The 14,009-nt window shown below is 40.3% G+C and overlaps 4 protein-coding genes across 4 annotated transcripts in view; 1 reads left to right on the top strand and 3 right to left on the bottom strand.

Annotated features, from left to right (window-relative positions):
* LOC135336052 (uncharacterized) overlaps positions 1–14,009 on the bottom strand; it is an 89,101-nt gene that overhangs the window by 54,224 nt on the left and 20,868 nt on the right. The window lies entirely within an intron of this gene.
* LOC135336328 (uncharacterized) lies at positions 4,368–5,723 on the top strand. Its single transcript, XM_064532089.1, has one exon. It carries the CDS (start codon positions 4,368–4,370, stop codon positions 5,721–5,723), a length of 1,356 nt encoding a protein of 451 aa, XP_064388159.1.
* LOC135336051 (sushi, von Willebrand factor type A, EGF and pentraxin domain-containing protein 1-like) lies at positions 7,617–11,344 on the bottom strand. The gene is made up of 7 exons (XM_064531825.1): positions 11,251–11,344; positions 10,385–10,603; positions 10,089–10,304; positions 9,351–9,701; positions 8,894–9,148; positions 8,210–8,754; positions 7,617–8,157 (listed from the first exon to the last, which is right to left on the bottom strand). The coding sequence occupies exons 1-4, from the start codon at positions 11,324–11,326 to the stop codon at positions 9,475–9,477; spliced, it is 738 nt and encodes a 245-aa protein (XP_064387895.1). The 5' UTR covers positions 11,327–11,344; the 3' UTR covers positions 7,617–8,157; positions 8,210–8,754; positions 8,894–9,148; positions 9,351–9,474.
* LOC135336327 (sushi, von Willebrand factor type A, EGF and pentraxin domain-containing protein 1-like) lies at positions 11,347–13,044 on the bottom strand. Its single transcript, XM_064532088.1, has 5 exons — positions 12,863–13,044; positions 12,382–12,599; positions 12,002–12,220; positions 11,669–11,882; positions 11,347–11,458 (listed from the first exon to the last, which is right to left on the bottom strand). The coding sequence occupies exons 1-5, from the start codon at positions 13,042–13,044 to the stop codon at positions 11,428–11,430; spliced, it is 864 nt and encodes a 287-aa protein (XP_064388158.1). The 3' UTR covers positions 11,347–11,427.

The following is a 14,009-nucleotide window of genomic DNA, read 5'->3' as shown; positions in this document are numbered from 1 at the left end:
AATTATTATGGTTACATTCCATTCCACATAATTAAGTGTAACATATAATTATGTCACCACTGTAACAACTGTAACACTAGTAACCACTGTTACAACGGTAACACTTGTCACCACAGTAACAAGACTGATAGGCTAGACTAGCAACGGCCTATATTTTAAGTGTCTATCGGAACTCTCATGATCATTTTAATAAAATCAATAAATTGAGAGAACTGACAAAAAACACATGTGACTCAGACTTATCCGAGATCCACAGTCTAAAAATAGAGTCTATAAATATAGATCTGTACATTCCATTAGATCTGTACATTCCATTACATCTGTACATACTTAAAAAAACTAAAAAAAAAAATTTTTAAATTAAAAGTTTTTTTTCTCATTAGTCCATCACATTCCTCCACCGTTCTCCAGCGTCAAATAGGGTTTGCCGCACGAGACAGTGCATCCGCATTACTGTTGTTGACTCCCTTTCGATGCACTACTTCAAATCTGTAGGGCTGCATGTAGAGACAAGCTCCATCGTGTGAGTCTCGAGTTCTTATCTTTCAGCTGATTCAACCACATGAGAGCGCGATGATCGGTTTGTATTGTAAATGGTCGGCCAAGTAAGTATACACTTGGAATGCGTCTACTCCTGCTTTAATTGCCAGGCATTCTTTCTCGATCACTGAGTACCGTTCTTCACGAGGTAAGAGTTTCTTGCTATAGTATGCCACTGGGCGATTCATTCCAGTTCCATCTAGCTGGCTGAGTACTACGCCAATTCCCCTGTCAGAAGCATCCGTTTGCAAAATATACTGTTGAGTAAAATCTGGGCTTGCAAGGATCGGTGAGGTTGACAACAGAGTCTTCAGCTTTTGGAAAGCTTGCTCACAAGTGTCAGTCCAGATAACGTCGCTGGGTGCAGCCTTCCTTGTCAAATCGGTCAAAGGTGAGGCTATATCGGCATACTGAGGGATAAAACGCCTGTAGTAACCCGATAGTCCCAGAAAGGTTTGGACCTGCTTCTTAGTACGTAACTGGTGCTAGGAATTCCCGTACTGCTTGTACTTTTGTTGAGCCTGGCTGGACCACTCTACCATCTACTATATGTCCGAGGTATACGTACAGTACTTTGCTCCAAACTGTGACTTCTTCGCTTTGACTGTTAGTTCCAGGTGCTTCTCCCACGTTTCGCTGAATATTATCACATCATCAAGATAAGTTGCTGTGAAATCACTGAGACTAGCTATCACACGATCCATCAATCTTTGGAAAGTCGCTGGGGCACCTTGTAGTCCAAATGGCATCACCTTGAACTGTGACAAAAGCCGTTTTGGGTCGATCTTCAGCAGCGACAGGTACTTGCCAGTAACCTTTAGTGAGGTCCAGAGTTGAGATATAATGTGACCGCGTCCAAGTCCGTCAATTAGATCATTTATCCTGGGCATGGGATATAGGCATCTGCTTGTGATTGACAATTGAGTTTCCGATAGTCCACACAAATTCTTAGCGATTTGTCTTTTTTAGTCACCAATACAATTGGGGAACCATAAGCACTTGAGGATGGTTCTATGATACCTTGCTCGAGCATCTGGCCAATTGCTTCTCTGACTGCATCTCTGTGAGCATGTGGTATCCTGTAAGGTGTAAACGAATGGGACGAGCATCTCCAGTGATTATTCTGTGTTCCGTTAACGAAGTGCGTCCTGGTTGATTTTTGAATACATCTTGGTATTTGTCCAGTGGACCCTGCAATTGGGCTCTCTGAGGGGTGTCAACCCGCTTGTCAATTGGTATTTGGGTACTGTTATCTTCATCATAGTCTGTTCACGTAGGTATATCTTCATCCACATAATCAGCTTGAATTTCTTCTTCATGTTATTTCTCTTTCATCTTTCAACATGTTAACGTGAAATATTCTTCTTTTTTTCCGTCGATCGTACATGTGGATCAGGTAGTCCACCTTGCCAATTGGTTTGACCACTTCATACGGTCCTTGCCATTGGGCGAACAACTTGTTGCTAGATGTTGGCAATAATACTAATACTTGATCCCCTTGGTGGAATTCTCTTTGTCGGGAATTTTGGTCATACCACGTCTTTTGAATCTGTTTTGCTATATCCAGATTCACTTTTACCACTTGTGCGGCTCGTTCGAGTCGATCTCGCATCTTCATGATGTAGAAGATTTTATGTTCACACTTTCGCATTTGTCAGTCTGCCAAGCTTCTCGGACGATATCGAGTGGTCCGCGAACACTTCGGCCATACAGTAGCTCGAATGGGGATGGTATGGTGTGGTACGAATGGGGTGTACATGGAGCATCCGATAAATCTCCGTTAGAAGTGTTGAAGTAATTAAATTACTTCCTTGGTCAGTCAGTATTTCCTCTGGTATTCCAACTCGCGAGAACAGTGTCATCAGCTGTTTGGCTATGTGTGGGGCATCTATACTTTTGAGTGGTATAGCCTCAGGGTATCGGGTCGCGTAATCACATATAACCAGAATATAGCGTTTGCCCAAATTGCTTCTTGGGAGTGGACCAACAATGTCCATCGCTATTCTCTTGAAGGGCTCCTGAATAGTTGGGAATGCATTATGCAATCGTAAATGTAGATTAAGCCATTCTGGGAGCAGCAAAGTATAATCTTTTCATCATACATGCATGCATGCACCTCAGATATGTTGTCTAGGAAATGTCACTACTGGTTAGTGCTACTGACCCTATAGCTACTGTTACCAAGAGCGAGCACTATCACATTGTGCCAGTGGATTCAACCGACTTGTGTGATGACTATCGAAATGGAACTTGTTTCAATCTCGAGCAGCTTTTGCGAACATACTTGTTATCTGGTGGAGAAAACGTCACCTTGAGCTTTCTACCTGGAGATCATGTGTTAACTGAGCAGTTATTGATTTGTAACTTCTCGCAAGTGCATATCACCGGCCTGAACAAAAGTATAGCTGCAGTCAACTTCCATAGCAATAGTGCGATACTCTTTGTTAGTATTGTCAGATTGAGTATATTGAACACTTGAGTTTCATTGGAGCAAACGATAGACCACAAAACTCACATCAAGGCTTGATCATTGACATTGTTCATGATGTCTATATCAACGACTGCTACCTTACGGAATTAGAATTAAATATCCGGATCACCGATATACTATAACTGTAACAATTGAGAGCACTCTCTTTATGAACAACACTGGTCAGGCACTGCACGTTGAGGCTGATGATGGTACATAACAAATAGCAAGTTCAATAGAAATGATGGAGGTGCAGTTGACATTGAATCAAAAAACGTACTGATTAAAAACACAGAGTTCAGCTATAACAGTGCCCTGAGCGGAGGAGCAGTAAAAGTGGTATCTGGTACTGTAGTGATCACTCGGTGTACCTTCACAAATAACAAAGCTCTTCAGTTTGGTGGAGCGATTCATGGTAACTCAGGCAGTGTATCTATCTCAGGCAGTACGCTGACAAATAACAATGTTGACAGGAGTGGTGGAGCAATTAGTTTTGTCTCAAGCAGTAGGTCTGTTGATTCAAGTAGAGTGTCCATTTCAGACAGTACACTGAAAAACAACAATGCTTTCTTAGGTGGAGCGATTTACATTTACAGAGGCAGTGTGTCCATCTCAGGCAGTACGCTGACAAATAACAGTGCTGATGAGGGTGGAGCAATTGATGTTTACTCAGGCAGTCAGACAGGCTAACAAATAACAGTGCTGACAAGAGTGGTGGAGCAATTGACATTGACTCAGGCAGTTTGATAATCTCTGGCAGTACGCTGACAAGTAACAGAGCTGATGAGGGTGGAGCAATTGATGTTGACTCAGGCAGTTTGATTATCTCGGACAGTATGCTAAGTAATAATCATGATGGACCAATTTATTTTGAAAAAGACTATGAATATCCAGAAAATATGCCTCGGGATCAATTATATTGATGATTGATGATTAACAACAACTTAGCTCAGTACGGAGGCGGGATATTTGTGGCCGATGACACAGAGAGTGGTGCCTGTAAAGGAGGGACCACAAACATAAATGCTATACACAAATCATTTTGGATGACTGCTTCATTCAAACAATTAACTTACATAAGTTACCCACCAAATATTTAAACCATGTTAACACATTCATGACTAACAACGTAGCTACCCTGTCAGGAGCAGACATCTACGGAGGTCTGTTGGATAGGTGTACAGCAAGTGAAAATGCTGAATATCACATTTCTTCAAATGGAGCAGGATCGGACTATATAAGAAATACTATTAAGTTTTCCATCGAATTATCAATCTCTTCTAGGCCTGTTCAAGTAATTTTTTGCAACAAGGACTATATTTCTACAAAAAAGGGGCACACCTTTAAAATCAGTGTTATGGCTGTTGATCAAGTTGGAAATCCCATGAATGCCACCATTCGCAGTTCTGTTATTAGTGAGAGTGGATTTGATCGTCTCAATGAAGGACAGACACAACAAAAAGTTGGCAAACAGTGCACAGAATTAGAGTACAATGTATTCTCACAAGACAGCTTTGCTCAGGTGGAACTCTATGCGGAGGGTCCATGCATCAACTTGGGAATTTCAAGACAACTTATCAATATTCATTTTCTACCCTGCACATGCCCTATTGGACTCAAACCCATTCCGTCCGATACTGATTGCAAGTGTGACTGTGATCCAGTCTTGCAACGAAGATATCAGATAGCAAACTGTTCGGAAGAAAATGGTACTATAAAGCTGGAAAGTAATACGAACATATGGATAGAATTCATAAATACCACCAATGGAACAGGGTATGTTGTTAGTAACTGTACATTTGACTATTGCGTAGAAAAACCAGTCGATATCAGTCTAAGCAGCCCTGATAAACAGTGTGCCTACAATCGAAGTGGTGTCTTGTGTGGAGAATGTGAACCAGGACTCAGTCTTGTGTTGGCTACGTCAAGGTGTGAACAATGCTCTGATCTTTACCCTCTTTTACTAATTCCATTTGCATTGGCGGGCATATTTCTTGTTGCTTTAATTCTCATACTCAACATCACTATAGCAACTGGAAAGATTCATGGCCTCATTTTCTATGCCAACATGATAGCAGCTAATAGAGCGATTTTCTTACCCAATTTAAATAACTTTATAACAGTTTTCGTATCATGGGTGAATCTTGACTTGGGAATCGAGACATGCTTTTACAATGGAATGAACTCTCAAGCAAAAGTCCTCCTTCAACTTGTCTTCCCAGCTTACCTGTTTTTTCTAACGTTTCTTATTATCATTTTGAGCAAGTACTTTGACTCATTTGCAAAGCTCTTCTCCAACAGGAACCCAGTTGCTGCCCTAGGAACACTCGTCCTACTCTCTTATTCCAAACTCTTACGGTTTATCATTGCTGCATTACAATACAGGGTCTTGTATTATCCTCCAGGTACAACCAAAATTGTGGATAATTTTAGCAAGTCAAGTTATATTGTTTGGCTGTATGACGGCAATGTGCAATACTTCACTCCCGATCACATCCCTCGGTTTGTAGCTGCCGCCATTGTCCTCATTGCTGGTGGTTTGTTCACTGTGCTGCTCTTTTTTGGACAATGGTTTCCACACTGTTCCAAGGTTATGGTATGGACCAAGAACACCAAGTACAATGGTTTCATGGACGCATACCATGCTCCATTCACTCCCAAGCATCGATCGCTACTGGGTGGGACCACTCCTCTTCGCTCTGATTGCTCATAACCTAGTAGTTTCCATGGCTTCAGACACGTTTCTACCGGTTCTATCATCCGAGATTCTATCAGTTGGACTAATTGGCTGGAAATTACTGAATAATCGCTTGTATAAAAGCACGTTTTGTGATTCCCTGGAAACTCTTCATCTACTCAATGTTGCTACTCTTTCAATTGGCACCTTCTATGTCAAAGATACAAAGAAAGATCAGTCAGCACTAGCCAATACTTCGATGGCTATATCATTCATTCTGTTTGTGATAACACTCTCTTACCATTTTTACCAATTTGTGCTCAAGAAGAGCAATACATGGCTGATGATAGAAGACAGATGTAGCATAAGGAATTTTGGAGCAAGTGCTGCAGACATAAGACTCAGACGAGCTAACAATGACCGGGAAATACATCAGCTGATAGACGATGAAAATGATGACAATGAATTACTTGAAGTAGTAGACAACTATAAACAAAGAGACCCGGTGGACTCAACTTACACTGATGGAGTGATGGAAGAAGCTGACCCTGATCATGATCGTTATAATCACTCCTCCAATCATCAGACCAGCCACGAGGCCGGACCAGCTGAGACTATCCTACATGGATGAACTAGCCCCCCTCACCACAGAGGACTACAGACCAGCCCCTCCCCCTACAAGAGTCAACCATCAAACACAAACATAGAAATTGGCTGCATGAACAGCAATAAATGTATAAACTGTCGTATTTACCACTACACACTTTCATAGGCAATGCATTCTAACTGTTGTTTGTAATTTCGATTGTTTTGTCCTTATAAATAATTAATGTTAGACATTTTTTTAGTTATGACTTTAATTTTCATGTCAACATCATAAACCATTCAGTGTGTTTAACATCCAATTGAGAATATTCATGACATAATTTTTACGCCAACATCGTAGACTATAATTATATACTAGCAGCTAATAGTAGTTATCTTACCTACTCTTTAACAATTGTATCATTGGTGAATCTTGTTTACCTACTCAATGTTGCTACTCTTGCAATAATATTTGGCACCAGTCCTTCTATGTTATATAAGAAAGATCAGTCAGCACTAGCCAATATTTCAATAGCTATATTATAATTATCGTTCACCCTATTTGTGACAACACTCTGCTAATTCATGCCTGAAAATACAGATTTGGACTTACAACTTTAGTCTAGAGACAAGATGATTAGTACCCTGTACAGAACTTTACATGGCCGACTGCATGGTTGACGGAAGGAAGATTGTCTATATAATAGTTAGACACTGTTTAGGAAGTTTCTACATGATTTAGAAGCCCAAAGGGCTGGTTGTAGTGTATCCCGAATGCAATGAGGGTTCTACTAGCCCTGAGGACTTCTAAATCATGTGGAACAGTGTCTAAGCATTTTAGATCATAGCAACCACGAGTGTTTAGCCAATCAGATTTAAATGTTCTAATATAATCTTTGCTACATGACTTTCTAAGTGAAGTACATGATTTTCTAAGTTGGATAGAACACTTACTTTAGCCAATCAGATTGCAGTATTTATGGCAAACATGATCTAAAGCCGTTCATGCAGTCAAATGATCACTCGATCTCTGCATTAGATGCCATTTAAAGTTCGAACATCAGTTGCTTATTTTTCCCCCATGCAGTAACTCTATGGAACAAACTTGTGATATAGTATATTAAGCACAAAAATCAATCAATACCCTCCTCCCTTGACATTGGCATTATATATACTCACTCCAGAAAACCTCTCCGATATAGTGGACTATAGATCGAGGTGGCCATGGTCTACTATACAATAAAAAAATTATGAGAATACGAGTGATTTGGAAAATCCAGTGCAGGCATTGGTTTCAATCCTGTCATGATCATGTGTATGAATTTTCAAACATTAATTGGTCACTCAATGATGCATTAGAAATTTTAACATAATCCAGTACATGCATGTATATGTGCATAATTATAATTATAATTATAGAACCATGTTTATACATGAATACAAAACGTAGTGAGGAGGAATATAGGAGAAACATTGACCAACTAACATTAATCAGTTCACTATTTTAATATTACTATAGCGCTATAATTTCAGTTTATGTATTAACTGTGTTCAGCTTCACATGTATATAGTACTATAATAATGTTATATGCAATCTGAGCTTTAACTGTCATCTTGCATGGGCTGTACGGTTACAGGCTCGTAAGTATCACAAGATGTTTGTTCAAGCTGCACCTCTGAAGCATCGTCCCCTGCTGTAGAGGGTTGAGGGTTTCCAGGCCCATAAGCATCACACGGTGTTAGTTCAAACTGTACCTCTGAAGCACCGTCCTTTGCTGTAGAGGGTTGAGGGTTTCCAGTGGTGTCTTTCAAGTTTGCCTCTTGATATGCACTGATGTAATCATAGTCATGATCAGGAAGCTCATCAAGAACAATGTCAGGCTTTCTGCATACCATGGGTGAATATAAAATTCATAATATTGAACTGATGAACTCACATATCTAGATCTGGTGGGCTACTTTCATTGATGCTCAAAGTCTTTGATCTCAAAGCAACCACCAAAATGACGGCCACCAATAGAGCAACTATAAGAGCCAATGATCCAATCACAATGCCAATCACAGCACCTACACTCAAAAGTGGAGTATTATCTGTGTTTACTGTTATTATCAACGTGCGATTAGTGAGATCCTCAGGGCATTCGGGACTATCAAGATTGGCAATAATCACCGGACAAGTGCTGTTGATGCGAAGTCCTGCACTCTGCACAATGATGTTGGGAGTCTCTTTGCTCCATCGATCAATAAAAGAGCCAATCGTGAGAGCCGAGATCGTTTGACTACTATGTCACATGATTTGGAGAGTTCTCAAAGCAGCGGATAAATGGTCTTGAGATAAGAGAGGTGTTGAAACCACATTGACAAAGCTTATCGACACCGTGGGAAAATTCGTTAGTGATGTCGCTGGTTTTGACAGCTGTTTCTGACTGAGTATATGCTCCACAATTAGAACTGATAATGAGTCTCAGCTGAATGTGAAGACCTACAATAAAGGGAGTCATGATTGCTTCAACAGTCGCATTCACAGTTATCCAGTTCACTATTCAGTGATTTCGCAGAGCATTATTAAACGATTAATAGGAACTAGCTTATTATATACTGTACTCTTAAAAACTGCTTACTCTTGAAATCAATGTCATAGCTTGAGTTAACAGTAATTTGGTACCCATCAGAGCTCACAGTGACCTCACATCTGTACAGTCCAGCGTCTGACAGGAACAATGTGTCAAAGGTGAGAAGACCAGAATTAGTAGTAAGTGGCAGTTGTCCTCTGAACCAGTAGTAGGAAATGATGAGCTGAAGTGAGTCAGTCTCAGCCACAGTGCATAATAAGGAGAAGCTCTGTTCAATCATTGGAGCACCACTTGGAGTTATAGCTGCAGCAAAACATTGACCTCAACACAATAATCAACTCACACACAATTGTATAAGTCTGTACTTATCTAGCTCCTTATACTTAGTCATTCATGCAGGATCGAGAAAATGCAGTACATGTATTGCAAGTGTTTATTTCTCTGCATGCAAGCGGACTCAATCACGCACAAGCTGTTGACGTTGACACAGTGTTGTACACCTTACCATCTTGTAAGCATGAAGGGCTAGCTTCCTCCCACACTCCCTCCTCACAGATTCTTAGATGACTTCCAATAAGAGTTACCGAAACAATTATAATAAAAATTTTGATCTGAATTAAAAATTTTAATCACTTACGGATACATCTTGGAGCTTGGTTATTAAACTCTCCAATAGCATCCAGTCCATTATCATCCACACAAGTTCTAGTCACAGACCCCCCTAGGGAGAGGTCCAGAACAAACCCAGCGTCACAGTTATAAGTAGCCACAGTGCCCAGATCATAGTTAGGTGTGTTGTTGGGAGCGTAGTTTATGAATCCATTGATAATAGGGTCGAGGGGAGGACACTCAATAGCTAAGTACAGAAAAGAGAACATTTACGTGTAAACAGCATGTTGATCTGGCAGTACTATATAAAATCACGTCAAACACATTCCAAAATGCATTAGCTATCGCGTATAGCGGGTATATTTCGAAGTATAAATGTTCGTGGTTTTCGCTGATCTAGCATCTACCGCGAACATTTACACCCACGAATTCAATATCGCATGCATGTATGCTGTAGAAAGGCTGCTATTCCGCAAAAATTAAATGTACGAAAAACTTTCCAACGGTCATTCTACGAAACTTTATACCCTGGAATTATACCCGCTATATAGCTATTCTGGGTGCTACCATGTATAATTTCAATTATAATTATGGTAAGTTATAATGGTATGTTCTTATAAGCTGCAGTACTTACGAACACAAGCAGGCTCCTGGTCACTAAACATTCCCACAGCATCATTGTTTCCATCGTCAATACACGTCCTCACTTCAACACCAATAGAGAGATCTAAAGTGTAGCCATCATTGCAGCTATAAGTTGCTGTAGTACCGAGGTCAAAGTCAGGGGTCACGTCTGTGGCATAGATGATCATTCCATTAGCGAAAATGAACAGAAGAGGACACTCGATAGCTGTATTGAGAGCACAGAATTAACAAGTCAAATGAACTCACAAAATATGCTACGTTATACGATTAATCTCAATTACTTACGGATACATGTAGGAGCCTGTCTATCAAACTCTCCAATGGCATCCAGTCCATTATCATGCACACAGGTTCTAAACGCAGATCCCCCTAGGAAAATGTTCAGAACAAACCCAGCATCACAGTCATAAGTAGCCTCAGTGCCATGATCATAGTTAGGTGTAGTGTCGGTAGCGTATGTGATGACTCCATTGGTAATAGGGTTGAGGGGAGGACACTCAATAGCTGTGTATATAATAGTTGTACCATGGATATCAAGGGTGTATTGGATTTGTATTACTACCGAGGGCAGTTGTATATATTATCCAACCTATTTACAACTGAGTATAGTAATGAACACTCTTTGATCTGTGCCATGAATATGCACACAGTGCGTGCGCTTGCACTTGACAAACCACATTTACAATGAGGTCGGGTAGTTTTAGTGAATCTGATTGGATACTGAAGAATTGTGTGATCCGAGTGGGTATACACATTTCAGTAATGTTCTTTAAAAGAGAAATGTTTTTAACGGTGAAGGGTGGGCTTTAGGCTGACCACAACCATAATTATGTACCTAGGGTACATAAATGCATGTACACCCTAGCAGGGTACATGGGATTTGTACCCTGGAGTATCCTGAGAGTTTCAATGGATATTCCTTGGTGTCAGAGAACATCATGATATACAAGGTAAAATGTACAATGCAATAGCAAGGTTACTGTCAAGTACAGCTTCAGAAATTAAAAACACAATAACTACGCACGCACAAATGAATCTTGACCTACAGATAGCCATACTAGCCAAAATCCCATAATTAAAATTATATACAGTGTTATTAGTAGGCAGTCTAATAATTTATTGAAAGCTGGCAATCAATAAATATGACTTACAAATACATCTTGGAGCTTGGTTATTAAACTCTCCTATAGCATCCAGTCCATTATCATCCACACAATTTCTAGTCATAGACCCCCCTAGGGAGAGATCCAGCATCACAGTCATAAGTAGCCACAGTGCCCAGATCATAGTTAGGTGTTGTGTCGGGAGCGTAGGTGATGACTCCATTCTCAATTCCATCGAGGGGAGGACACAGAATTGCTGTGTGTACAGACGAGTTAACAAGTGTAAGCTGTATGTACTTGCGCTAACAGTAGATTCAACGTCACTATCGTAAGCTGTACGAAAACTTAAAAATACTAAATGGGTAGTTCGCACGAAAATTTGCACGAACGAAAAATATCCGCTATACAATAATATTATATAAAACAGCGGAAAAATATTCCAAGAAGTTCATGGTGGATAACTCACGGATACAGCTTGGCTCCTGACCACTCCACACTCCAATTGTATCCATTCCATTCGTCAATACAAGTTCGTACTTGACTAGACGCAGTTACATCAAGAAAGAACCCAGCATCACAAGTGTAGGTTGCATCAGTTCCCAGATCAAAATTAGGGGAGATATCGGGAGAGTAGGAGATCATGCCATTAGTAAGGGTCGGTAGAAGAGGACACTCGATGGCTGTGTGTACAGAAGAGTTAACAATAATAATAGCGGTACAATGGGAAAATTGCAGTAGTAAACCATTACATTGATTACCAACTAAATTGTTTGTTGTCTTTTTAAAACTGACAACTTACGGATACATCTTGGTGCTTGTCCACTAAACACTCCCTCTGCATCATTATCCAAATCATCAAAACAAGTTCTAGTCATAGATCCCCCTAGGGAGAGGTCCAGAAAAAATCCAGCGTCACAGTCATACGTAGCCACAGTGCCCAGATCATAGTTAGATGTGGTGTCGGGAACGTAGGTGATGAATCCATTGGCAATGGTTGTTAGAGGAGAACACTCGACAGCTGTGTTCAGAAAAGAAAATATTTACTAAGTGTCAGCAGTATCTAACAGTACCGTATATAAAATTGCGGCAAACACGTTCCAAAAATGGGAATAATCAGTTCAGTAAACACTGTGAGTTCAGTAAGCCAGTAAAGGTAAAGGTAGCAATAAAGTCACTTACGGATACAGCTTGGCTCCTGACCACTCCACACTCCAATCACATCCATTCCATTATCGTCAATACATGTTCGTACTTGACTAGCCGCAGTTACATCAAGAAAGAACCCAGCATCACAAGTGTAAGTTGCATCAGTTCCCAGATCAAAATTAGGGGAGATATTGGGAGAGTAGGAGATCATACCATTAGTAAAGGTCGGTAGAGGAGGACACATAATATAGCTGCACAATGGGAAAATTGCAGTAGTTATATATTATAGTTTCAGAGATAATCGATGTAACATTTACGATCACCCCTATTTTCACTGCATGCAGAAAGGCTGCTATTCCGCAAAAATTAAATTTGCGAAAACCTTTCCAATGGTCATTCTGCAGAAGTTTATCCTAGAAATATACCCGCTATATAGCTATTCTGGGTGCTCATAATCATGGATTGCCCAATTTTATGGTAAGTTATAATGGTATGTTCTTATAAGCTGCAGTACTTACGAACACAAGCAGGCTTCTGGTCACTGAACACTCCCACAGCATCATTGTCTCCATCGTCAATACACGTCCTTACTTCAACACCAATAGAGAGATCTAAAGTGTAGCCGTCATTGCAGCTATAAGTTGCTGTAGTATCGAGTTCAAAGTCAGGGGTCACGTCTGTGGCATAGAAAATCATTCCTTTGGGGAAAACAGGCAGAACAGGACACTCGATAGCTGTATTGCGAGTAACAAGTCAAATAAATACAATTATTATGCTACGTTACAATTACTTACAGATACATGTAGGAGCCTGTCTACTAAACTCTCCAATGGCATCCAGTCCATTATCATGCACACAGGTTCTAAACGCAGATCCCCCTAAAGAGATGTCTACCAGCGTCACAGTCATGTGTAACGTCGGGAGCGTAGGTGATGACTCCATTCTCAATTCCATCGAGGGGAGGACACAGAATTGCTGTGTGTACAGAAGAGTTAACAAGTGTAAGTTGTATGTATACTTGGGCTAACAGTAGATTCAACGTCACTATCGTAAGCTGTACGAAAATTAATGTGTAGTTCGCACGAAAATTTGCACGAACGAAAAATATCCGCTATATACAATATTATGATATTATTCAATATTATTAAAACAGCAGAAAAAATATTCCAAGAACTTTATGGTGGATAACTTACGGATACAGCTTGGCTCCTGACCACTCCACACTCCAATTGTATCCATTCCATTATCGTCAATACATGTTCGTACTTGAGTAGCCGCAGTTACATCAAAAAAGAACCCAGCATCACAAGTGTAGGTTGCATCAGTTTCCAGATCAAAATTTGGGGAGATATCGGGAGAGTAAGAGATCATGCCATTAGTAAAGGTCGGTAGAGGATGACACATAATAGCTGCACAATGGGAAAATTGCAGAATATATAGTTTCGGAGATAATCGATGTTACATTTACGATCACCACTATTATTTTCACTTCTAGGGAAATATTTTAATAATGTTGTAGCGTATTCTTACAATAGTATCAGCACACTTTCTTAGCTAAATGCACCGTATACTAGCTACAAGAATACAGCATAGGGTGTACATACCTTCTTCCTCAATGATGGTAGCGTTGGCAGTGTCTAGATCCAGGGACACTCTGTCCA

This window comes from Halichondria panicea, chromosome 5 (genome assembly GCF_963675165.1).
Source record: "Halichondria panicea chromosome 5, odHalPani1.1, whole genome shotgun sequence".
In the NCBI taxonomy this organism is placed as follows: domain Eukaryota; kingdom Metazoa; phylum Porifera; class Demospongiae; order Suberitida; family Halichondriidae; genus Halichondria; species Halichondria panicea.
This window is presented reverse-complemented; position numbering and strand designations above follow the sequence as displayed.

Bases quoted from the DNA above. Each gene is read 5' to 3' on its own strand.
- LOC135336327 (XM_064532088.1), bottom strand. From the start codon at position 13,044: ATGATTTTCTATGCCACAGACGTGACCCCTGACTTTGAACTCGATACT. The intron at 11,883-12,001 runs GTAAGTTGTCAG...CTGTACACACAG, and splicing joins ACAAGCACCAAGATGTATCC to CCATCGAGTGTCCTCTTCTA. The intron at 11,459-11,668 runs GTGAGTTATCCA...CTGTACACACAG, and splicing joins TCAGGAGCCAAGCTGTATCC to CAATTCTGTGTCCTCCCCTC.
- LOC135336328 (XM_064532089.1), top strand. From the start codon at position 4,368: ATGGCTGTTGATCAAGTTGGAAATCCCATGAATGCCACCATTCGCAGT.
- LOC135336051 (XM_064531825.1), bottom strand. From the start codon at position 11,326: ATGACTAGAAATTGTGTGGATGATAATGGACTGGATGCTATAGGAGAG. The intron at 10,604-11,250 runs GTAAGTCATATT...TTATATACACAG, and splicing joins CCAAGCTCCAAGATGTATTT to CTATTGAGTGTCCTCCCCTC. The intron at 9,702-10,088 runs GTAAGTACTGCA...TTCTGTACTTAG, and splicing joins CCAGGAGCCTGCTTGTGTTC to CTATTGAGTGTCCTCCCCTC.